General features: G+C 45.3%; 1 protein-coding gene across 2 annotated transcripts in view; it reads left to right on the forward strand.

Annotated features, from left to right (window-relative positions):
• Nucleotides 1–438: 438 nt before the first annotated feature.
• LOC6597303 (LIM/homeobox protein Lhx1) overlaps nt 439–24,454 on the forward strand; it is a 49,539-nt gene continuing 25,523 nt past the window's right edge. Inside the window, exons 1-3 of one of the 2 annotated variants that reach the window (XM_026990645.1) lie at nt 439–911; nt 17,011–17,206; nt 18,402–18,628. In XM_026990645.1, the coding sequence (XP_026846446.1) occupies nt 869–911; nt 17,011–17,206; nt 18,402–18,628 (466 nt within the window). In that variant the 5' untranslated portion in view covers nt 439–868. Of the gene's footprint in view, nt 912–17,010; nt 17,207–18,401; nt 18,629–21,081; nt 21,141–24,454 lie in introns of those variants that run through there. The other variant, XM_026990646.1, reaches the window with a different exon arrangement.

Here is a 24,454-nt window from a genome sequence, read left to right on the forward strand (position 1 = left end):
TTTACAGTTTTTGTTTGGAGTTCGCGTGAAGCGCACGAACCGCCGCACATTGAAACGCAGCAGCAGCAGCAGCAGTTAGCAGCCGCCGCCGCAGCAGCCGCCACCAAAAAGCGAGAAACAGAGTCGCCAAGTCCGTTAGCTCCCAGAGATTTCTCGCGTCAGCTGTTTTCTGTTTTCGTCGCGATCGGATCACCGTGTACCGTTTACCGTTGGTTCTTCTCTTCTTTTTTTTGATCGACGCGCCAGAGAGAATCCAAATAGTTTTTTTCAAGTGTGAAGCGAATGAAAAAGGAATAAAGAAAGGAAGGAGAAGGCCGAAGAAGTGTCAAGTGGATAACACCAACAACAACAAATACGAATACGAATACCAAAAGAGAGCAACAAAAAGAAATACAAAAAGTTAATGAAACAAACAAAAAACAAAACAAAATAACGCAAAAGCAAAAAAGGCAATCGGCGGCCGCTAAATTTTTGTTTTTGTTTTTGTTTTTTGCCGCCGGCACCGCACAGCCCCTCCATACACGTGCTCTCTCTTGTTCTCTCTCTCTGTCTCTCTCTCTCTCTCTCTCGTTGCTGTGTGTGTGTGTGTTTGTGTGTGTGTGTGTGCGTGTACCGTTAATCGTTGTCCGCGGAATATCGTTCCTCGCCGATAGAAAGGGGCCAAGCAGGAGGCTCCTCCCAACCACCAGAAACACCCCCCACCACCACCAACACCACCTCATCCTCCTCCCACACGGACAAGATATTCAACAACAAAATTCTCACCGAAGCCTCCAAAGCGCCCCTCAGGGCTGTCGCGCTGGCGTCATTTCTGGGCGACGGTTTTGCCGCCCTCGGTAGTAGCCGAGCACCGCCGGTCAAGGATCTAATGGCATTCGGTGCGGTACTACACACAAATCAGCACAGTATCGGTAAGTGTCCTACCATCTATAGATCGTATAGGGGGAGATCTTTCATCTCGTCTATGGAGCGGTATCCTATCCCCTGGAAAAACCACATTCTTTCACCATAATACTTGGGATCTTGCTATTTCAAGGCAATAATGAGTTCTTACAGCCTCAGGACACCTACTGAGATCTCCGGGAACACCGCCAACTTCATTGGGTTTTTTGCCTTCCTTGGTTGGTTCTCGGCTCTTCCTCATTGGTTCTTTGGGGACAATATCATATTTTCTCATTGAAGAATGTCTATATAGATATCTACGGAGATGTTTGAAAGGCAATCATATGATAGGAATGGTTTTTTTAGGGATTCCTAGTGTACCCAAAGTTTCCTATGAGTTCGAAGGGGTTTTTTTTAGGTGTTGAGGAAGTGTTTCGGAGATAGTGCTACTCCTGCGTTCAACTGTCATTCTTCTTCATTCATCCTTACATATTTTCTCGATTTTTGTTAGCTTCTCTGTAAATAGACGCATATTTTCTGTTCCTTGATGGGTCCCACAGGGTTCTCTAATAATATGAGGGTTCTATGAGGCGTCTGTTGAGGTGCTCTTTCATTCTTGGGGCTCTGTTAAGGTTTCCCATGAGTTTTGAAAAAACTGCCACCTGTTTGGGGCGCCCCAATTGGAGCATTCGATCAAATGTCTTTCGTTTGAGTTCAAAGAGGCTCTACAAATGTCTTTGGACGTTTTCTATGGATTTTCCATAGATCTTCATCCATGGGCTAATGACACTCGCCTTTGGGTTGAAAGGCTCTCATGGGTTAAGCGGCTGTGTGACAGTAGCGGGTTAATGGGAACGGTCTACGTTTTTGGGGCAGCAACACCAACAGAAAAAGTTTGTTCTGCACTTTATGAACTTTAGTTTTCCTTTTAAAAGGGGGGTTCCCTCTATCGTTCCAATGGCGTGGGGCGTGCGAGGGGTCTATCTCTCTCTCTCTCCCTCTCTCTGTCTGTATGGCCTGGATCCTGTCTCTTTTCCGCCCGAGACCATTTTGTATGCTTTTTGAAAGTTCCTTTTTTGCACTTGTTTTTCTCTCTTTTTCTCTCAATTTTTCCCTTTGTTTTTGTTCTTTTTCTTCTTTACTGCTTCTTTATCTGTTATTTATTTTTTTCTCTTCTGTTTTTTTTTTTTTTTTTTGGTCGACAGAAAGTTTTGCGCAGTTGTCAAAGTTTTTCTTCCGCTCCTTCTGCTTCTCCTCCTTCCTCTTCTTTCTGTCCCTGTTCTTGCTTCCCCTCTTTCTGCTTCTTTTTCTGTTTCGTGTTTTTCCTTTTGGCTTTTGTTTTATTTTCGTTTGCTCTCATGTCAAATTTTCACTTTTGCTGACGAAAAACTTGATCAAAATAAAAGAAAACTTTAATTTCTAACAAAAAAAAAGAAAAAGAAAGAATCAGCAAAAGAAGGGGTATTTATAAGCTCGAACCGCCGAATACCCTTGAAAACTCGAGGATTAAGAAAGAGAATCATGTAAAAATATAAATTTGTTAAGGATTTTTGAAGTAGAAAAAATTCGGCTTTTCAGTTAAATTTTGTCAGGTTTTAGATGAATAAATGGATTCTCCATTTGTTCCTGTTTTCCTGTATTTCTCCAAGTGTATAGCTGTTTGATCCATCAGTTTTCTGCTTGTTTATATCTAGAATACTTCTCCTTTCAAATATATGATGTGTTGGGGGAGAAATAGGACAAATTTAGTTAGAAATTTGAATCGAAATATGAAGAGATTCTCTCCTGGAAAATAAGTGTCTCTTGTCTTCCGAAGAAGCGGCTCTACAAGCACCACTTGTCCCAGAGAAGTGGGAGACACCAGGGCAGGAGGCTCTGCGTACTCCTCCGCCTCGTTTTTCTCCTCATTCTCCCACGTCTTTTCCTCCATAAATTGCCAACCCAAAGACCAGGAACAAAAGGCGGAGTCGGTGGCTGTCAACATTTGGCCGCAGAAATGGATGTTCAGGAAGCCATAAGGCCTCCTCCTCTTGTCTTTCCCCTCCCGTGGAAAACCCATGAAAATCTCCGACAATATGCTCTTCGAGTAAAGATACTTTTTGGAAGGATCATTCAATATTATGCCTTATAGAGTGGCAAGTGGCATCGGATATTCGTGTATTTTGTATGGTTTTTTGGGGGGAATTTCTTGTTTGTTCTTTGAGAAATGTCCTATTTTATTAGAAAAAAATATGAATAATTTTTGTTTTGATTTTTATTCAAATTTCGTTCGGTTTTCCTTAATTTTCAAAGGGTAGCCTCTGTTCGAACATCTTTCTAGAGTTTTTCGCTGACCATTTGCTCATGTTTCTGTCTCTCTGTCTCTGTGGCACATATCTTGTGGCAAGCATCTTTTCAATTTTTATGAACCTTCGGGATGGATGCCACATGCAACAAAAGCTCTCAGAGGCAACGCCTTTAACAAAAGTTCACGCTGCTGTTCATCAACATTTATGACTGCCACAAACAGCAGCAGCAGCAGCAGCAGCAGCAAGCGGCATGCAACAGCAGGAGCAGTGGAGGAGGCATGATCATCGACTGTGCAACAATATTTCCGTTGCAACTGCCTCCTTCTGCTGCTGCTGCTGCTGGTGCTGCTTCTGCTCCTGCCTCCTCCCTCTTCTGTTCCTTTGAACATGAAATGTGATTTTCTTGCCATTTTTTAAGCATTTTCTTTCAAGGTTTTTATGATCTGCCTGCCACAAGAAGCATAGAAGGTGCATGCCTCCTTCATCATCATCAGTCGTCGTCCGCGTCGTCTCTCGCTGGTTCGTTTTTGGAGGATCCTTTCATTGATTTATGGAGCAAAAAGCGTAGACACACGGCAGCTGCTGCCGCATTTAGCACTGCTGCTGCCCCATCCACAAAATTCTGCGTTGGGGGCTTTGTCTAGGCTCTCTGCGAAGGGGGGGAGGGGTGGGTAGGGAGGGCGGTTCCTGCCCTATAAATTGCCATGCATAATGAGGCGTTGAGTTGTCGCGGGGCCCTCTCCGGTGGCCCACAGAAAGATCGGACGGGGGACATCTTTGAAACCAAAGCAACAAAAGATGCCCTAAAAAATCACTCGGATCAGAAGGGAAGATACATACATAGATAGGTCTTAGAGGTTCGTTCCAGGAGGAGGACCACAAAAATCTCCTGAAGGGAAAACTGAATGTGAATGGCAGTAGAATTTGAGTGTTCCTCTCACAAATCTTTAAAGTTTCAAGAATTGTGGGAGTTTTTGAAAGCAAAACATTTCGGATTGTCCTTTCGCCGATGGGAACATTTTCGTTTGGGAATAGAGTTATTGATTCCTTGATCTCTTTAGTGTACCATTTCGCTTATGGGAACATTTGCACAACAAGTAGACGTGACGTGACGTTTGTCCCTGTCCCTGTCCCTGTCCCCCTCCCTCTGCCGCAGTCTTGCTGTCTCTGGCTCTCTCATGGCGGCTCCAGTGGCCCCCCAACTGTTGGGAACTTTTCAATTTCTGTTGCAAAATTCTGGGGCTTGGCTTTTGGCTTTCTGCTTCGGGTTTGGGTTTGGGTTTGGGGGCAACGTCGTCGCCTGTCTGACAGTGGAGCCGACCTCTCCCTACTGCCTCTGCCTCTGCCTCTGCCTCTACCTATACCTCTGGGTCTCCCCCCTCTCTCTCTCCTGCTCATTTTGTAGCCGCTTTTAGGTCGAAAACTGAAATAGTAATTCACATTCATGGCCTCTGTCTCTGGTGTCTCTCGCGTCTGGTTCTGGTTCTCGCTTCGGTTTACTTTTTCCCTTAGTTTCAGTTTCAGTTGTTGTTTTTTCTTCTTTTTCTTCTGCTGCTTTTTGCTGTCGTTTTTTATGATTTCTTGGCCATTTTTACGATTATTTTAAAGCTGTCAATAGTCCGGCGAACGTGTGAGATAATTTATATGCCATAAATTTCATTTGGCAAAAACTCTCGAGTGGCGGGGGAACCCTGCCTCTGCCTCCGCCTCCGCCTCTCCTTCCAATCCTGCAGTAGTTTCCCCAGAGAATTCTCTCTGTTCGTTTGTGTCTAGTATTTTTCGGTGGCTTATCGCCTTCTTTGGGCTTTTGATTTACTGCCGAGGCACTCAACAGGTTAAAGACTCGAAAGCCTTAACCCTAACCTAGTCCCCACTCCTGCACTCCTGCACTCCCCCACTCCCCCTCCCTCTCCTCTCTTTGCTCATTTCTAATTATAATTTACTATTACACCGAAATTCTCTTCTCTTTTACACACATTCTCCTCCCTCTCGCTGTCTGTGTGTGCCTCTGCTTTTCATCCCGAAACAGAAACCCAAGAAAAACGGTAGCCAAAGCCTCGGGGATTGATTTATAACCGAAAGATTGGCAAAAAGCGCTTCCAAAACGTTGAAGAGCGGAGGAAAAGATGAGAGCTGAGCTGGAAGCCCCGACTGAAGCGGCTAGCACTTCTAGCTCGAATGGGAATGGATAGAACCCAGGCATACCCATTAGTCGATTGTCAGCATTTGATATGCCACTTTTTAGGGGTTTTCTGACTCTAAAACATTTTCTATTCTGAGAGAATTTTCGAACAATATTTGGATATTTTTCTTTATTTTTACACCATATTCTAACGGTAAAATATCTGAAATTGCAATGATCTTGGGGCCTTCATTGAATTTCAGTGGAATATGTTCCTCCCCCTCATTTTTTTTTTACGTAGACCCTGCCATTATCTCGACTTCAACCAAAGATCATTCGCTAGAGACCAAATATATCCCCGAAAATTCCAGCCTTCCCACAGACAAAACCCACAAAATTATTCAGAAATGTATATGCCCCATTGATGGGTGCTGTAATGAGTGGGAATCCATCCTCCTCCTCCTTTGAGCAGCAGCAGCAGCAGCAGCCACTTGATGCTCTCTCACGCGCAGTGGAAGAAGTAGGTGGGGCACAGACGGACGGACGGACGCTGATGTCTGATGCTGCGGCTGACCTTTAACCCAAAATCTCAAAGTCAAAGCATGAACTCGCACGCGAGAGAGACAGAGAGAGAGGGAGGAGGAGAGGGAGCTGGAGAGACTCTGGTGCCCGTTCGCCTGGAACCAAAGGCCCCGATCGCGGAGCAGATGACCGCAGCCAAACGTCGATTCGTTCCGAGTGCTCCAGCAGCAGCAGAGGCAGAGGCAGCGACTGCATCGTCGCTGTGTCAAGTGAAGCGTTACCCCCAGACGGTGGTTGCACCTCCGCTCCACCGTCGGCGGCAGCGGCAGCGGCGGCGATCTGTGGCCACGGTTCACGTGGAGGTTAGGGTCCATGTCTCCATATCATCAATAACCGAAGCGGAGAGAGAGACAGCAAAAAGATACGAAGAGAGAGAGAGAGAGAGAGAGATCGGAGAAAGAACAGAGAAACGTCGTTTCAACATAATGATGCGTGTAATGTGGCTGCTGTCGGCTGCTGCTTCAACAATTTCTTACACTCTGAAAATAGAATAAAACTTCGGGAAAATGTAGAAGAGTAAATGAGAGCTTTGGGAGAGAAATGAATTCGTTTTCCGAAAGGAAAGCCTCTTCGAAGGCCTTGATTGAAGAAGGACACTTTTCATAGACATTTCCCAGTAATTTTGAGCTGTTTTGATTCGCGCAAAGATTCAATGGAGTAAAAGTAACAGAGTAATGGGAATCTATCGGTTCTATCTATGAGAAAACCCTTTAATAACTCGAGCCTAGGCTGTGCCTCTCACGCAACGAACGTGGCCTTTCGTTTATGGCAAATTTTGTAGAACAAGTCCATGACATCTCATTCTTCGTTGGCCTTCTATTCGCTCTCTTTTCATGCCCCATTCCCGGGCTCTCATCTCCCTTTTGTGCCACCAATTTGTTATGCATTTTTATTGTTCTGCTGCATTTAGGAGGGGAGGCGGGTGGGGGGGGCTCTTCTGCTACTCTCTTTCGAGGGCGCCAAGAAATTAACGCAGCTTTTACTTTTTATACCCGTATGCAAATTAATTAATCAAACTCTTCAGCATTTACTCTTCCACGTCTCCACATCTCCACTTCTCCACGTCTCCACGTCTCCACTTCGCCACTTGATGATGGCTTTTGTGGCGCGGTGTTTGGCAAATCATTTGCGGCAAACATCAAAACGCTGCGGGAGCCAAGCATCGGTGGGGGCTGCGTGTAACGATCTCTGGAATTGGCGCTCAGCCGCCGTCGTCGAACCATGACCAATCGAAACTAAGGCCAAGGAAGCGGCCAAGAAGGGGCTGAGAAACTTAAATCGACTTAAATCGATGCATCTGCATGTATCTTGAAAGCCCCCACAATCTACAGATTGAGTCCTTCCTTTATAAAAGGGGAGCTCCTTCAACACTTAAACGATTCGGAGCTTGCAATCCTTCAGAGCTTCAACGGATACTCTCAGAGTCTACCCTGGTTTGCTTTCGGTGGGGAGTTTGCAGGAGCCTTGAGTTCTGTAAACGATTGAAAATGGTAATGGTTACATACTTGTTTCAAAAGCCTATTGAAGCCATTTGGAGATACATTTTGGACCTCTTTAAGCGCTTTTTGCCTCATTATAAAGGGCTATAATGATTGGAAATTCGCTGAAAGTCTACGAGAGTCCCTCTGGGGAAATCGTTTTCATGGGAAAATCTTCTGCCAGCTATGAAATACCATTCAAAATGCTCAAAGTTTTACCCCAAAAATGTCAACCATTTCGAAAGCATAAAAGTCATAAAACTCCACGGAGGAAAAGTCGCAAAAGCAACAGAAGAAAAAAGAAAAAAGGAAAACATATCCTGCCCTCGAGAAGGGGGTGGTGGGCGGAGGGAGGGTACTTCCGTTTGCTCGGTTTTTCTTATCGCAGAAACAGACGCTGGCTGCTGGCTGCTGGCTGCTGCATCCCCTGCTCCTGCCTGATGCTGGTCCACTGATAAGAGTCCTTGTGTCAGAGTTGACTTCCTCCCATTCGAAAGGGCGACGAGGGTTGCCGCCAGGACTACGTGCATTCGCATTCAAGGTTAAACGGGAGAAAAACAGAGATTTTCCCGATAAAAGCGAAATTTTATGTTTATGTTGCCATCAGAGGGGGGGCGGGGGAAACGGGGCATAAATTCCAGCTTATCGCATGAGCCAGTGGCAAGGGGCACGGCAGTGGCAGGAGGAGGTGTGTAAGCCCTAAAACCCTAACCGCAAACAGCAGCAGCAGCAGCAGCAGCAGCAGCAGCAGCTGGCAACTCTGGCAATCCGAGTGCCAAGAGATTGTTTATTATTAATTGCATTTTCTGAATGCTGCCACTGCCACACAAATGTGCAAGTTGCAACTTGCAGTTGCACAGCACAACACACAAAGCGCAATAAATTGTGCAAAATTAATGCGCAAAACCAATTAAAGGACAATTTCGCCTTCGATAGGCAAAGGGTCCCTTCTGCTGCTGCTGCTGCTGCTGCTCCTTCGGCTGCTGCTGCTGATCATTATAATATGCATAATATTATGCTTGTCTTGGACCCAAAACTCTTGTCCCGTCTCGTAAATGCATCAAAAGTTTCCCATCTTCGGCTTCGGCTTCGGCTTGGAGCTAAATTTGCCAATCAAAGCAGAATATTTAGTGGCAAACGAGGAAGAGGACACGAGGGATACGAAGAATGAAGGGGACACGCAGGATGAAACCGCCTCGGTTTTGGGGTTTTCCCAAGTAGTTTCAGGGTTGCTGCACGCTCTACGCCGTACGCTTTATTTGCCACACATCTTTAAACCTTTAATCGCATTAAACGCTGACCGAAGAGTCATTCAGATGGTCAGAGATAGACGGAGAGAAAGGGGACAAAGGGGAGGGCGCTATTTTAATAGATGGAGGGAAGCGAGTGAGAACAGGGGAAGGGCATGCATAAGAGGGGAAGGCTAATGTAGATAGAGAAAAGAGCGAGGATATCTGTAAAAAAATACTAAAAATACTTAAAAATACTAAATAGACTAAAAATACTTAAGATACTAGAAATACAAAAGAGACTAGAAATACTAAAGAGACTCGAAATACTAAAGATATTAAAAATACTATAGCTGCTATAGATACTAGAAATACTGAAGATACTAGAAATAGTACACATACTAGAAACACTGAAGATAAAAGAAATACTAAAGCTACTATAAATACTGAAGATACTAGAAATAGTACTGATACTAGAAATACTACAGAAAACAAAAATCATACTAAAAATACCAAATATACTTATAATACCAAAAAATAATTAATTAATTACAACTAAACCAATATACTAAAAATACTAAAATATATACTGTACTTGAAATACCAAATATGTTTACCAAAATAATAATTACATAAAAAACCACTAGACAGCAAATGAAAAACAAAAATATTAAAAATTGAATACCATTAAAACTTGCCACTAAGCCACTAAAATAAAATACCCAAATCATAATACAAATTATAAATATAATAGGATATATAAATAAAACACCGCGTCGGTTTTTGGCCTGGGCGACATCCAAATTGGAGATTAAGAAAGCTATTAAGTAAATAGCTGTACATATATGACACGCACCTTTTAGCCCACTCTCTCTCGCGGCGATTAACTATCGCAGGGGAGAAGCCGAACCATCTCTCGCTTCATCAAATATTGAAAAATGCAAAATTTACAAATACACATACATTTTGAATGAATCGCCAACACCAAAAGCATTTAAAATCAATCAATGGCTCAAAGCCAGGGCTGCCATCAGACGCACACACAAGTGGTGGAGAGAGGGAGGGGAGACCACATCAAATGAGGCCAAGAGCGGGAGCGTAGGGGGAGTGTCGCAATATTAACAAAATAAACAGAGACCCGAGACCCCCGAAACCTCCGACCAAAACATGAAACGAGGGAGCACAGGGATGCATAATGTCCTTCAATCGATCGAGGAGGAGCCCCTTCTGTGGGGAAATGTGTTTTTTTGGGAGGTGTTCGTTTTTTCCCCTACTATCGACTGTCTATTATGAGATTTATCGATCAAATCGATATTTAATATGAAAATAATCGATACAAAGCACCAATTAAAACCGTTTCCCTCGTGTTCTGTAGCAATTCTTTGCCTTTGATCATCTAATACGAGAATTTCGAATATTTTTGCATATTTTCATCATTTGATTGAGACAAATGGGAATGGGACGCTTGTTCCATTCCTCGCCATCCTTTTTCGATGACTCTTTCCGTCTGCAAAGGAAATCAGAATTCAAACAGACCCCTTGAGAGGTCCTGTGGGGGGTTGGAACCGGGTTGGCCGTGGCCGCACATCGAATGGGAAGCTTGCCACAGAAAAACAAAAAAAAAATATGCAAAAGAAAAGCCAAGAAAATGCAGAGTGGGGAAGGTGGGTGCGGTGCGCCTCCTGGGAGGGTGGTTCTGGGCTCTGGGGTTGCGTGGGCGGGTGGGCCGTAGCCGTAGCCGTAGCCATAGCCCAGGGGGAGGTTGTTGTCCTGTTGTTGGCTCTCGTGTTTGTGTGTCCATGCCACATGCCACATCACTCATACGCTAAGGCTTATCATTGGCTATCTGTCTGCTGACAAGCGGCGCAACCCAGAGACCGAGGCAGTGGCAGTGGAGATGGTGGCGCCCCAACCCCCATGACGACGACCACGAAAACGACGAAGGAAGAGCCACTCGAGAGTCGAGAGACATTTCCATCCACCCGAAACGAGGCGAAAGCGAGCAAGCGAGTGAGCGAGAGCTTCGCTGTGCCCTGGCCCTAGCCCTAGCCCTCGCCCTCGCCATCGCCGAAGTACTGCGGACGGGGCTCCATAAAAATCTCTGCAACTGACGACAATGTTGATGATGACGACTATGGAAAATGGAGATGAGAAATGAAGAGGCATGGGGAATGTCACAGGCAGGACGGAACATGGAACATGGAAGATGGGGATGGAGATGGAGATGGAGATGACTATGAAAATGGTTGATGAGATTGAAATTGAGATTGAGGGAATCTCCAGAGCCGGAACCATTACCGAAACGGGTCTCGATGGGGAAGAGCAGACCTTAGAAGGACCTCTCGTTTGGGGGCTACGTCTTCAAAGCGATTGTTGTCTGTTGCATGTTTAATCCATGGCCCCGCCATTCGTGTGTGTTGCATCGTTTTCTCAGCCATTTTTGTCATGTAAATTTTTCGTTTTTATTTTATTTATATTTTTGCAACAGAAAGGGAGGCAAAAAAAAGAGAGATACGCCTCCTTTTTGCTGTAACCTCATGCATATAAAGTATCTGGTAGATACACAGATACACAGCAGTGGCAGCGGCAGTGGCAGTGGCAGTGGCATGGACTGGATACGGATGGCAGATAGGCGGCAGCCCAGAAGCCATCGACGCCGATCCGTTGCCATCGTCTCGCATCATGAAATTGTTGTTTACTTTGCCATTATATTCTTTTCCCAAAAAAAATACAAGAAAATAAAAGGCAAAAACCAGAGGCGGCTGCCAGAACCTCCTCTCTCTCTCTCTCTCTCTGCCCCTGCCAACCGCTGCCAGCCCCTCAATCCCTCATCATCATCGAATCCTGGCCAATATCGCTTTTTGCCTATCAGAGGAGCCTCTTCTCATCTTCATTTTGGTATTTTTTTTTGTGTTGTATTTTATGGTTGGCCTCTTTCATATCTGCCTGTGTCCATCGGGACTTTGTTTCTTGTTTCCAATGTAGCTCCTTGGGCCCAGGGAACGGTGAAAAGAGGGGCAAAGCGGAAGAGCAAGAAATGGTGTAACGAATGGCAATGGGATATGCCAGACGTAAGAAGGGAGAAGCGGAGACCTCTTGTTGATACCAAACGCATTATTCAACACTGTTTGTGGGCCACAGTGTTGGTTAAGAAAAATATTTTATGGAGCTTTTGAATGGTTGCTGTTTTCCTCCACTCTCTCCTCTCCATGCCGGCGACTCTCCTCCACTCTTTTCGCCCTCTGCGACCTCTCTCCACCACTCTCCCCTTGATTTTTGTGGATGCTTCACTTCAGAAATAGTTGGTTACAATTTTTAATGCAATTCGTTGCGCCTGATTTGACAATTTTGATTGTATTTCCCCAACCAGAAGGCAGAAGCCAGAAGCCGGAGTCTGCCCCTTCCCCGAAAGAATGGGAAATGCTTGGGGCCAAAGTTCAGCTCTGTCGCTGTCGTCGATCTGCCTGAAATATTTAATATAAACTTTAACACCTATTTCTGGTTTTGCTCGCGCTCAAAACTTGTTAACATTTTAATTACACAAATTAGCAAAAAAAAAAAATAAAATAAAAAAAGAAGAAAAAAAGAAAAAAAAGAAGAAAAAAACATAAGAAAAAAGAAGAAAAAAGGAGAAAAAAAAAACGAAACAAAATTTAAATAAAATGAAACACAAAAAAAAGGCAACAAAAAATGGAATATTAATGAGATGTCGACACAGAAGAAAAAAATTATGAAAGAACAGAAATATTTGGTGGAAGGATGAAAAAAAAAACACTTGATAAGTACAGAGAAAATTAACTGAAATATATAGGGAAAACCCGCCCAGAGATTTCTTTGGGATCTAAAGATTTTCTCAACATTTTCCTCTTTAATCCCTTTTCGGTCTGCCTGGCAGAAAGTTTTCCTTCTGTGGGCCATAAGTTTTTCTGTTTTTCTGTTTTTTTTTTTTTTTTGTAGCCATTTGTTTGGCTTTTTCCTACTGCATTTCCATCTGGATTTTTGCATAAGATTTGCAACAAAAAAAAACCCCACAAGAAGCAGCAAAATAGAGGAAAAGCCTGGAAAAAGAAAAGGAAGAAGCAGCTGCAAAAAAAGAAAGAAAGAAAAGAAAAAATGATTTCGCGGCGGTTGTGCTGGTGCTTTTCTTTTGCTTTGTGGCTTTAACATTTTAGTCACGTTTTCAGTTCAGGGGCGTGCCCCGAGAGGCGGGCTGGGGTGTGGGGCAAGGGGAGGCGTAACCAACATGGCGCAGCAGCAGGCAGCAGCAAGTGCTTTGGTTCGAAGCTCAGTTTTTATTATTTCCCATTTTTTGTTCGCTTTGCTTCTCGTTTTTTTTTTGTTTGTTGTTGTTGTAGTATTTTTTGTGGCGTGTACGATGTCGAACGAATTTTTCACAGTTTCTGCCACAGACGGAACGACAATGGTCAGAAGTTTGCCCCTGCCCCTGCCACTGCCCCATAGCTGCTTGCTTCTGTTGCACAGACAGGACTCACGATGAAGGATGCCAGTGTTGCCCCCCCATTCATGCTGCAACTAAATCATCTATGAGATTTACCGAGTGGTGCCCCAGTGTCTGGGGTGTCCACCAACTGGCTGGCCTCACTGTACTGCTGTGGGGACTGTCGGCCGGGCTGCTTGCAGAACAGAGTTTCAGTTCATTTGTTATATTTTTTTTTCCTCTCTACTTTTTGTGGGTCTGGTCTTTGGGGTGTTGCCCGGGGACCAGCCCATCGAGCCATGAAGAAGCTGCTGCTTGCTGGTGGCTGCTGGTTGCTGGTTGCTGGTTGCATTATAAATGCAGTTAGTCCATGGATTGTCCAGAGGAGCTCTCTGTGCTCTGTGGAACACAATTATAATGCTTTGTCCGAGAGAGAGAGAGAGAGAGGCTGAGAGACTGAGAGCGCGGAAAATGTTGTGCAAAATGCTTTGTACGTGCCTCGGTTGCAACTTTGCACTTTTCTCCGGACTCGCAGCTTCCATTCGCGCGGTCAATGGCTGCCACAGATACAGCGGAAAAACTGCAACAGCGACACAGAAAGGGGCACAGATGGGGGCCCAAAGAGGGGCAGAGAGAGCTTGCCCAGAGCCTTGGCTTGGCCTGGCCTGGCTCTTGGCTCTTTGGCTTTGGCTTCAGCTTCAGCTTCAGTTCGTTCCAGTAGCCGGGCAATTTTTCACATCGTTACATAAATTTCAGCGCAAAATAAATGGCCAACGGTAGCCAAAAGTGCACTCAACAATATTTAAATTGCGACACTTAAGCGGCAGCAACAACAAACGGCCACATCAGCATCAGCAACAACGTTGTCGGCGTCTGCAAACAACAATTTGTCGCTTTTTAAAAACGCGCCAGAAGGCACAAAAATAAAGTCCACGAAGGTCCCACCGCGAAGCGAAGGTGCCTGACTGACAGCCCAAAAAGAAGAGGCGCGCGAGGCAGAAGAGCTCGCCAGTAAAGCCCCGAAAAACAGTCAAGGAAACGGAGAAGACACAGGAGCCACCGGAGCCAGCAGTAATCGCTGATGGGCCCAGCGGGCAAAGCTGCGGTGGCGACACCGAATGAGAGATGCTCTTGCTCTTGCAAACAGTGCCACAACATCTTCTTCGCGACTTCAACAACTGCATTTCGTAGACATTTTGAGGAAAAACACATCAACAGTAGGAAATTTCAACAAAAATACGAAAAACTACACCAAGAGTTTACAACAAATCAGCCATCAGTGTAAAAATACTTCACCAACGCGATTGAAAGTTACACCAATAGTAAAAAACTGCACCAACAGTAACTTAAACAACACCAACAGTAAATCAAACAACACCAACAGTAAATTAAACAACACCAAAAGTGTATAAAGCTGCTACACCTTTCAAAATTACACCAACAGTATATAGTCCAACTCCAGCTGTATAAAAACTTCACCAATAGTTTCAACAATTTCACCAACCGTATGAAAAACTACCAAAAAAAAGGAAACATATTTCACCATAACTATAAATAGCGAAGCAAACAGTTTCAACAACCACATCAAATGCCACACCAACGAAATAACCAACAAATTCAGCAACGACATCATCAACTACTCGAAAAACATGAACAATTACAACAATCAATCATGAATATGTACACCAACGGCAGCAGCCACATCACAAGGAGCAAAACAGCAACACGAACAGCGTTTAACCCGACTTGAAAATGCTTTTGCTTTTGCTGTTGCTGTTGCTTTTGTTGTGTAGTTCATTGAGCCTCTGTTTCAGAGCCAGAGCCAGAGCCAGAGCCAGGCCCCAAACCAAAGGCAGACTCTGAGGCAGAGAGGAGTCGTCGCAGTCTCCTTCCACTGGCAGCACTCCCTGCGATTCGGTTCCGTTCCGTTCCGTCTATAAACGTCTATAACCTTCATTAAAAATTGTCTGCAGCGGCATGAAATGATTGATAACATCCGTCAATTTTGACATATGCGGCAGAGGCACAGGCACAGGCAGAGGCAGAGGCAGGGGCAGGGGCAGAGGCAGGGTCTGGACTTGAGACTTGCAACTTTGCCACTTGCGATGATGTTGCCCCTGCCCTGCCTGTTGTTGGGTGTCTGCTGTTGCTGGTTCCTGTACCTCTCTCTCTGTGGAGGATGTTCGTTCGTTATAATTCCTTGCAGTCTTGGGCCTGGTTTTTTTTCTTTGTGTTTTCTGTTAGCGAAAATGAGTCAATTCGTCAATCAATCAGTGTGTCAGTTGCTCATTTATAATGGCCAAGAAGCACGGCCCCACTCTGCCGCCCGCACTCTTTCGAGGGGCGGTTCATTCATTCATTCACTCGTTCATTCGTTCGCTCGTTCGTCGGGGGATTCGCTTGGGGCTGCGGCTACTGTCCATCGGGAGCCATCGGTAGATAGGGGAGGAATTGGGGGGAGAATTATTAATGTGGGTCACTGTGGAGGAGCAGGAAGGATGTATGACAGGGGGTTGAGACCCAACATATATGATCCTCTTTCTGCTCTTCTATCCCCGCTTTCCGCTCTGCTCTGCTCTTCTCTCTCATTATTCTCCCACACCTTTTTTCTCTCGATCTAAAATCATACAATCCTCCTGCCTCCTACCGCTGCTCCTTCTTTCCATTAATCCTCCTCTACTGCTTCCACTCCTCCCCCTTGTGCCTCCTTCTCACCTTCATCCTCGCCCCCCCTTCCCCGCTGGCTCTTCCACATGCCACAAAAATGTGCACAGAAACTTTTTGAATGAAAATAAATTTTCACACACAAAAGTTTACTTTTTATTTCGAAAATCCTCCACCTCCACCTCCGCCTCCGCCTCCTTTTGTGTTCTGTTTTCTGTGGCTTCTCCTTCTTTTTATGGTATTTATATTTTGTACCTGAGACACGCCCCCAAAAACAACCATGCAACCGACCCCTGCCCCTGCCCCCTCCCCCCCCCCCCCCCCCCTGCACCTGCCCCAAAAGAACGAAGCACAAAAGAGGCGAAGGCGGAGGCGAAGACAAAAGTTTGGTTCTTGTTTTTTTTTCCCTGTGTGGTTTCATGCCACAACTCCATTGACTGATTGACTGCGAAAGGAGGAACCTTCTTCCTACTGCCCCCTGTCGCTTCTTGCTCCTCTTTCTCCTCCCTTTTGGGGCCCTTCCCCCTCCTCCTTCTGGTGGCGGTGGTTGCTGCTTCTCAAGTTTCAGTCTCAGGCCCCGAGGGCTCTCCATTTTGGGTTGTGGCCTCTATCATTATTCGGTTGCAGTTGCCCCATCTGCCTTTGCCTGCTCACACATATCCTCTAACATGAAAAAAACCCCTCTATATATCCATATATATATATATATATATATAGATATGCCACGCCTTCTTGCAACGCCTTCTTCGTCTTGTGGCAGTAGAGAAGAACTACTAACAAGGTGGAAGGAAAGGTGGAGAGATGGAAAGGAGAGCGCTTTCCAGTAATCATTGAAAAAGGTGGCTACCACATGTGGCATACGGCAAGAAAGTGAGCTGCGGTGGGGCAGGGTGGCATGCCCCCACAGGGCGTATGCGTAGTGCAAAACGTGCAACGTGCAAATTGTAATTCTCAAATGTTTACCATCCGTCCAGTTCGGTCCAGTCCGGTCCCAAGGCCACGCATTGCTCATTGCTCATTTATCTGCCCCAGCAAAAGCGCCACCCAGACATCCTGCCATCCTGCCACACCACCTGCCACTCTGCCACTCTGCCACACACACACACACACACACACACATGTGCAAACTTAATGAGGCAACCAAAAGCGAGGTGCTAATTTGCGCCTCGAAGGATTTTCGACGGGCACACATCACACACACACACACACACACACACAGACACACACGAGTCCCCTTCTCTCCCTGCTGCTCCCCCCACTCCTGGGAAAACAGGCGAATCTTTTACCCTTGAACTCTCTTTAATCTCTGAATATCTCTGTTTTGCAGGTCGCAGTGAACCGCCTGTCGGCGTGGGCGATCCCTGTGCTGGGTGCAATAAACCGATCCTGGACAAGTTCCTGCTGAATGTCCTCGAACGCGCCTGGCACGCCTCCTGCGTGCGATGCTGTGAATGCCTCCAACCGCTCACCGACAAATGCTTCAGCCGCGAATCGAAGCTCTACTGTCGCAACGATTTCTTCAGGTGAGAAAACGCACGTTTTAGCATTCATAATGTTCCCATAAGTGAGCGGATACATTCGTCAAGGAATAGAATGCAACGGCAGTGGGTCCAATATCCATTCCCAATCTGTCTTCCATTCCCCATTCAGAGAGAAGAGAAGGAACTTTCAATCAAAAGTCGCTGACCGAAGAGCGAACTGAAAAAAGAAGAAGAAGAAAAAAAAGAAACCAAAGCAATTAAGAGCCAAGTTTTCAATCGGAGCTTTGACTCTTTGGCTTTTGTTTTGCTGCTGTCCGCGCGCGTGTTTTTCATTTGATTTCACTTTGGATTCCGCATTCAGTTCTATTAATTGAAAAAAAAAAAAAAAAAAAAAAACAGAAACCTGAGGGAATCAAAGGAGTAGAGGAGGAAAAAATGCCAGGACGAAAGCAATTAACATGCAAAATACCTGAGCAAATCAAAATGAAATCAATTCCTGCACACAAGATTCTCCCTGTCCTGCGGTTCCTTCGATTCTGAAGAGTGCCAGAGCGGATGGATGGGTGTCCTATCAATCAGCGACAGGATGATGGGAGTGTGGGGCCAACAAAGGCATTCCATAAACGGAAAACGGAGGCTTCCACTGATGTATGTGTGTGTGCGCATACTTGTGGTAGTCACTGCCAGTCCCTGTGCCATTGGCAATCAATAGAAGGAACTACTTAGAATACGAGTGGTAGAGGATTTCAATGGGAGGCTTCCATAGATTGATCTTTTGTTTGCAATTTTCTAATAAAAAACGTTCCAGGAATAGAAACTGTATTTAGAACGGGATTTTATTTCCTCGGCAGTGCTTTTGAGATCTTCCCAACATAATTTCTCTTGCAATTTCAGTGTTGGAATATCGGTTTCGAGTATTTTTCACGTTGCTATAAGTTTCAAGAGCTGTTCATCACTAATAGTAAAGTAATGGTATGAAAGAGTGCATTCCAACAAAGTTCCCTTGAAGTTGCAGTGTTGTAATGGCAATTTTGAGTGTTTTCTTTGGTGGAACAGTGCTTGAATAATACCATGGAGTGATTTAAGTATCGGAATAGTAGTTCTGAGTGTTTCCAACACTTATTAAAAACTATATTTTCCATGAGAGCTTTCCAACATACAACTCTTGAAGTTTGAGTGTTGGAATAACTGTGGATAGGTCATAAAAATGATTCTCGTTTCTTTTTTTGTGTTGCAGACGCTATGGAACCAAGTGCAGTGGCTGTGGCCAGGGTATTGCGCCATCGGATCTGGTGCGTAAGCCGCGGGACAAGGTTTTCCACCTAAATTGCTTCACATGTTGCATATGCCGCAAACAGTTGAGCACCGGGGAGCAGCTGTACGTTTTGGATGACAATAAGTTTATCTGCAAGGACGATTATCTCCTGGGCAAGGCGCCATCCTGCGGCCACAATTCACTGAGCGGTAAGTACCATCCTAAACAATCCATTCACACGACACTAATCGGGGTGGGGCCGGGGCTGGGCAGGTCATAAATTCTGGGCGGCACAGCTCTGGGGCTCATCTTTGCTCATTAGAGGAGAGCACTCAGAAGAGGAGACTGCTGGTCTGCTGGCTGTGGTATCTGCAATTTCCATCGGCAATAAATACACAATTACGCACATGCTTTTGGGTATATTTAGGCACAAATTTGTGCCCGGTTGCCCTGGTCACACCACCCGAACCAGCACTAGGCCAGGCCAGACCCGACCATACCCACACATCACGCACGCAGCCAGAAGAATAACAATAACATGGCATTTTTTCTACAAATATTTTAATTTCTAACGCAGTTGTTTGCACTAATTGTTTATCGTTTGCGATAGAAATATTTGCCATTCAAATTACCGTGGGAATAAAAGAAGCACCGGACCGGCCATTCTTGCCAGCCACTCGCTTCCCTTTCTCGCTTTCTCTCTCTCTCTCTCTATCCCTCTCCCTCTCTATCTCCCTGTGGATTCTCTCTTTATTTGTTGTTGCTGATAATATGCCCATTGTTGATTTTTGGCAAAGTTTTTCCTATCATTCTCTGTCTCTCTGGCCGCTGCCTCTCTTTCGCTGTTTTCCTTTGTAATCCTAAAAAATATTTGCTACATTTTTGGGTTTCCGGCAAGCGAGAAGTCGCTTTTACAAACCCACACACACACACACACACACGCACACGCACAATTTAAAGACAAAAGTCTAAATGCTTGGCAAATATTTACTCAAAACGCATAAATAAAGCACGAGTCTCATGCATAAGAAAATAGAACACACACACACAGGCAGAGAGAGTGAAAGGGGGAGAGGGAGTGAAACGGTAATCTTGAGCTCAAGTTGTAGAATCGCTAAGAAGTTCAAGAATTGATCTAAGCTCCACACAAATTGTGGAAACTGAGGCGACATAGAGGCGACTTGCCCGTTCAAACATTACATTTTACCAACACTGGACATTTGAGTCATTAACCAACACTGGTTCAAGTCATTAAGTGGTTAACCAACACTGGGAGAAGTTTTTCTTAGTGGTCTCTAATAAACATTGAAAATGCATACACAATGTTCCCCCTTTTTGGTTATTGTGCCCCACAGTTAAAGCTTTAATGGCGTCCATTTCCCTTTTCCACAAACATTCCTCCCGAAAAATTCAGCACACAAATGAAATGAAAGAATGAGAAGGAAGAGGAGCAATAGGAGTCGGGGCAGGAGCAGGAGCAGTCGGAGGAGGCCGACTGATGGAAAAACGCATTAAAGCCAAAAGCAGCTGCAAAATGCAAAAACCCTAAAGCACATTCCCTCCATCCACCGCTTGACGGCTTTTGTTTACCCTTTTTCCATTTTTTGTTTTTGTTGCACTCGACGGGCAAAAAGTTTTAAAGGATATACCACGTACGCGCGTACCAGAGGCCAAAGGATGTGCCAGTGGATGCCAGTCTGCCTGTATCTGTGCCTGTGCCTGTGTCGGTGTCTGTGTCTGTGTCTGGGTCTGTGTGTGGGATGTGGATTAAGCTTTAAAGTTGGCGCTGTGTGGCGCATAATTATTTCAAGTTTTCAAGCAATTAAAGAGCTTTAAATGGCGGCATGCATGATGGGTGTACCATGTGCATGACATTCCTGTCGTCGTATGGTGGCTGTCATACGCAGCAACGCCTCGTCTCGCCACGCCGCTTGTTGTGTGGCTTCTATTTCCACTTTTTGGGATGCCATTTCCCTTCAGCTTCCTCAGTTTTCTCAGTTTTCTCAGTTTTGGGGACCAAAAGATACCGAAATGCGGCAAAATATTGTCGTAGCATACTTAGCGGCGTTAAATATTTCAACGCTGCCATTTTTTTTCCTGCTCCTTCCTCCCATACGAAGACAGAGAGAGCGAGAGAGAAAGAACAAGAGAGACAGGGAGACAGAGAGCGAGCAAGCGACTGAGAGAGAGAGAGAGAGAGAGACTCTCTGCAGCTGCGCAGATTGCCGACTGAGACAGCGGCAGCGACAGAGACAGCGACAGCGGCAGCGGCAGAACAAAATGGCAGCCGAAGAGAGCAGCCAGTCAGGCCCTTCCCCTGCCCAAAAAAGTAGGCAATACTTTTGCCAGCTAGCTTTTGCGCCTCTTCGGGCTTTTCCACCAATAATTATTAATAATAATTATTATTACCATTTACTTAACATCATTTTTCACACACAAAGAAGGAGAAACCAAAAGAAAAATCTATGGCCGGGTCTGCTGCCGCTGTCGCTGCTGCTGCTTCTGCCACAGCGGCACGGCGGCACGGCAGCACAGCAGCGTCTCGGTCGCTGTTGCTGTCGACGACGACGACGACTGGCGACGCAGCCGAGCAGCGCAGGTCATTAATGTTTTGATTTTAATTGCGTTAATTACGTGCAACGGATTTTTCACTCGTGCCCCACAAAGACACCGCTCGGAAAAAAAGTGAAAATCCCCCAGGAAAAACGCGTCGGCAAAAGTGTTAGTGGGCCCCACGGCATCGGCGGGGCGGGGAGGGGAAAAAAAGAACAGAAACCCTACAAATTATGATGGAAAATAACTCAACGCAACGAGAATTTTCCATAAGAAAACACACACAATTTTCTTTGGCATTTTGTTGTTGTTCTGTTGCTGTTTTGCTGTTGTGTGGCGAGGCTTCAATTTATGGCTTGTCAAATAAATTAAACTGTTTGCCGTGCGATAAAAAGACGCAACAATGAAGTGGCGGAGCGTGGGGGCAACGGGTTCCAGGGCAGAAATGGAGCTTACAAAATGCGACATAAATCATACCGGAGGCCATCGCAAAAAGTGCAATGAAGTACAACATTTCCGATAAATGAAGGAAGCCAGCAAATAGAGGAGTAAATAGTGAGAGAGGGAGAGATAGAGAGATAGAGAGAGAGTGAGCAGAGAGAGAGAGAGAGAGACAGGGAGGGAGAGTAGACAGACAGAGCGACAGTACGGAGAGTGTGAAAATCTCTTAAAGACGCTTGTTCTTTGGACTCTCGAGAGCCGTACCATTGAAATCATATGTAATTTACTTTTTCATTGCTAAGTCACACTGGAAGAGAATCAATGTTTTCACAGAAGCAATGCAATTGACATAATATATATCCCCTTCCCTTCCACGCTTACATGTGAATGGCAAACAGCTGTTTTTCTGTCTACAGGGAGGAACACAAACGAATACCAATGATTCATAGGAACGTAGAGGGTTTTGACCACAAGGAAAAGACTGATTACTGGAGGGAAGAGACCTCCGTCTACGCTCTGACATCCATTTCCTTATCCGTCATTCGAATGTATCCTTCCTTGCTTCGGCTGTCGCTCTCTTTGGGTCCTAAACTTTCTTGAGTTATCATCAACACTGGAAACGGCTTACAGCCTCTGGCCTCTCCTTCTCCGTTCGAGGGATAAACACTTATTATAATCGTGCGAGTGTTCTCTGTTTCTCTTCCCTACAATTGGGGGGGGGGGCACATAATGACCCTTAAACGACCTTAACTCTTCGAGTTTCCTTTATTTTGGACGGAATACTCATTTTCTGTTGTTCTTTTTATGATGCCCAAAATTTTTATGAACCACAAGGGGTGCTCTTTCCCTTTCTCCTGCTCCTGCTCCTGCTCCATATTCATTTTCTCTGTCCTGTTCTTTCTGTTGCTTTATTGCTCTTTTATCGTGCGTAGTCCTGTGTTTCAGTTTTGTGGCTCTCTCTCTCTCTGGCAAAAGTTTACTTCCTTCGAGTGGCAAAAAGATAAACAGATGTTCCATTCCGACATTAAAGACGGCTTTCAGAGGCAGGCCTCTCGTGCGCATTTTTGATTTTTTGATCGAAAATGGCTTTATTAATCGATTTTTAATCGATTTCCAGACCTCTTTCATCAAAAGTACTATCTGTTTGAACTACACTACCCCTTCGCCCCGCTCCCGAGGCACTGTTTGTGGCTGCCACATGTAGCATATATGGCACAGATTTACGGTTGTCATTTTGTCGGCTGGTCACGTAATATAGTACTCTCCTCTTCAATGCCCTACACCGTAAATCGGTGTGGTTTTGCTGCTACGCCCTTGGCCACACGGTCATTCCTCATGCCTCATGCCACATGCCACATGCCACATGAAACCTCCTCCTCCTACCGCTGCGGCTGCTGCTGCCGGCGCTGCTGCCTTGCGGTTGCCCATTTCTTCTTCCCTTCTAGGAGTTTTTATTATTTTTTATTTTTTGTGTTTTTATTTTTATGTGCAGTTTCTGTGTGTATTTTTTTCTTTCTTTTCTGCAGCGATAGCAGTTTTTCCCTTCTGTTTTTCCTCTGTTTTCTGGTCGAGTTTTTCGTTGTGTCTATGATTATATACATATTTATATATATATATATATATATATATGTATATATGTATACCAGATCCGTGTATATATATTTTTATTTTGTTCTATTTTCCTGTTTTTCTTGTTTTCTTTTGTCAGAAAAGTTTATGGCAACTGGCTGCTGGCTTGTGGGGCCTCTGGGGTGGGGGCTGGTGGCTGTGCTCCAATCTGACCCTCCCTCTGTCTCTCTCCACGCCCCTGGGTGTGTGTGTGTGTTGACCAGGCCAAAACAAAATCAAAAAAAAAAAAAAAAAAACAGGAGAAAAAAAGCGAAAACCGTTAAAGTTTATTTGACATTTACTTGGGCTATTTTTTATTTTTATGACTCTTTGGGTCTCGCTCTTTTTCCCCGAGACGCACATTGACTGACCACAATGCCACACATGCCCCCTGCACCTCGCTGCCACATGTACCGCCTCCCCCCGCTTCTCTGCAGCCTCATTTTTTATGATTTCTCTCTCTTTGGATCATAAATTTGCGGCTATTTTGGGGCCACGAATTTAATACCCTACCAACCGTTGGCTGGGGCACGGGGGGGAGGAGGGGGCAAGGTGCATGCCTCACGGAGAGCTTTTCGGCTTCTAACGCCTTTTCAACGCATTCGTAAATCATTCGGTCAACTATTTTCCATGATTTGTAGAGGTGGACAGGGCGCCGAACTTTTGGCTATGAGTGTGGCAGAGACTCTCGGCTGTGAGTGTGTGTGTGTGTGTGGCAGAGGCTGTGGGAGACCTTTCGAGACCGGCGGAAGTGTCGCCATTTTCGGCTGCCGGAAGTAAAGGGCAAGGAGGAGCAGGAAGGATGCCCATAAATCAAGTGAATAATCGAATGCGTACGAGTGAGTGTGTGCTGAATACCAAATACCAAATGAATGCCCAGCCAAGAAAAGGCGAGTCCAAAGAAAGGTGTTTCCAACGATTCCTCAGAGCTGAAATATATTTTTTTGCCTCCAAGATCGATTGGCTTAAATACCTTTGCTTTTGGCATTCATTCTTTTCGATTCATTTTGCGCATTCCAAGAACACTTTGAAGAAAAAAATAAATTCCAATCATCACAGTCGACAACAACCTGTCTCGTGCCCCTGCCCCTGCCCCCTGTCCCCTGTCCCCTATCCCTGCCACTGCCACTGCCACTGCCACACTTGTCGCTGGGATATGGTTTATGGGGCATTTGCCGAAGCGAACGACTGGCGGGTCTTAATGACAAAACTCGTAACCAAAACACAAAACAAACAACAACAAAAAAAGGGTCTCTCCCCAAAAACATTTTAATGTCTAACTAAAACGAGGGACCGAGGAGGCGGGTGTGTGGAGGGGGGGGGAGGCCAACGTGTGTTTTGATGATGTGTTGGGGCACAAATTACGACGAGCGACGAGAGGCGTTAAAACTAGAGCAAAGACCAACTCTTGAGTGACTCTTGACTCTCGGAAT

The sequence above is a fragment of the Drosophila persimilis genome, unplaced genomic scaffold (genome assembly GCF_003286085.1).
Source record: "Drosophila persimilis strain 14011-0111.01,24,50 unplaced genomic scaffold, DperRS2 tig00000606-arrow-arrow-pilon, whole genome shotgun sequence".
Classification (NCBI taxonomy): Eukaryota; Metazoa; Arthropoda; class Insecta; order Diptera; family Drosophilidae; genus Drosophila; species Drosophila persimilis.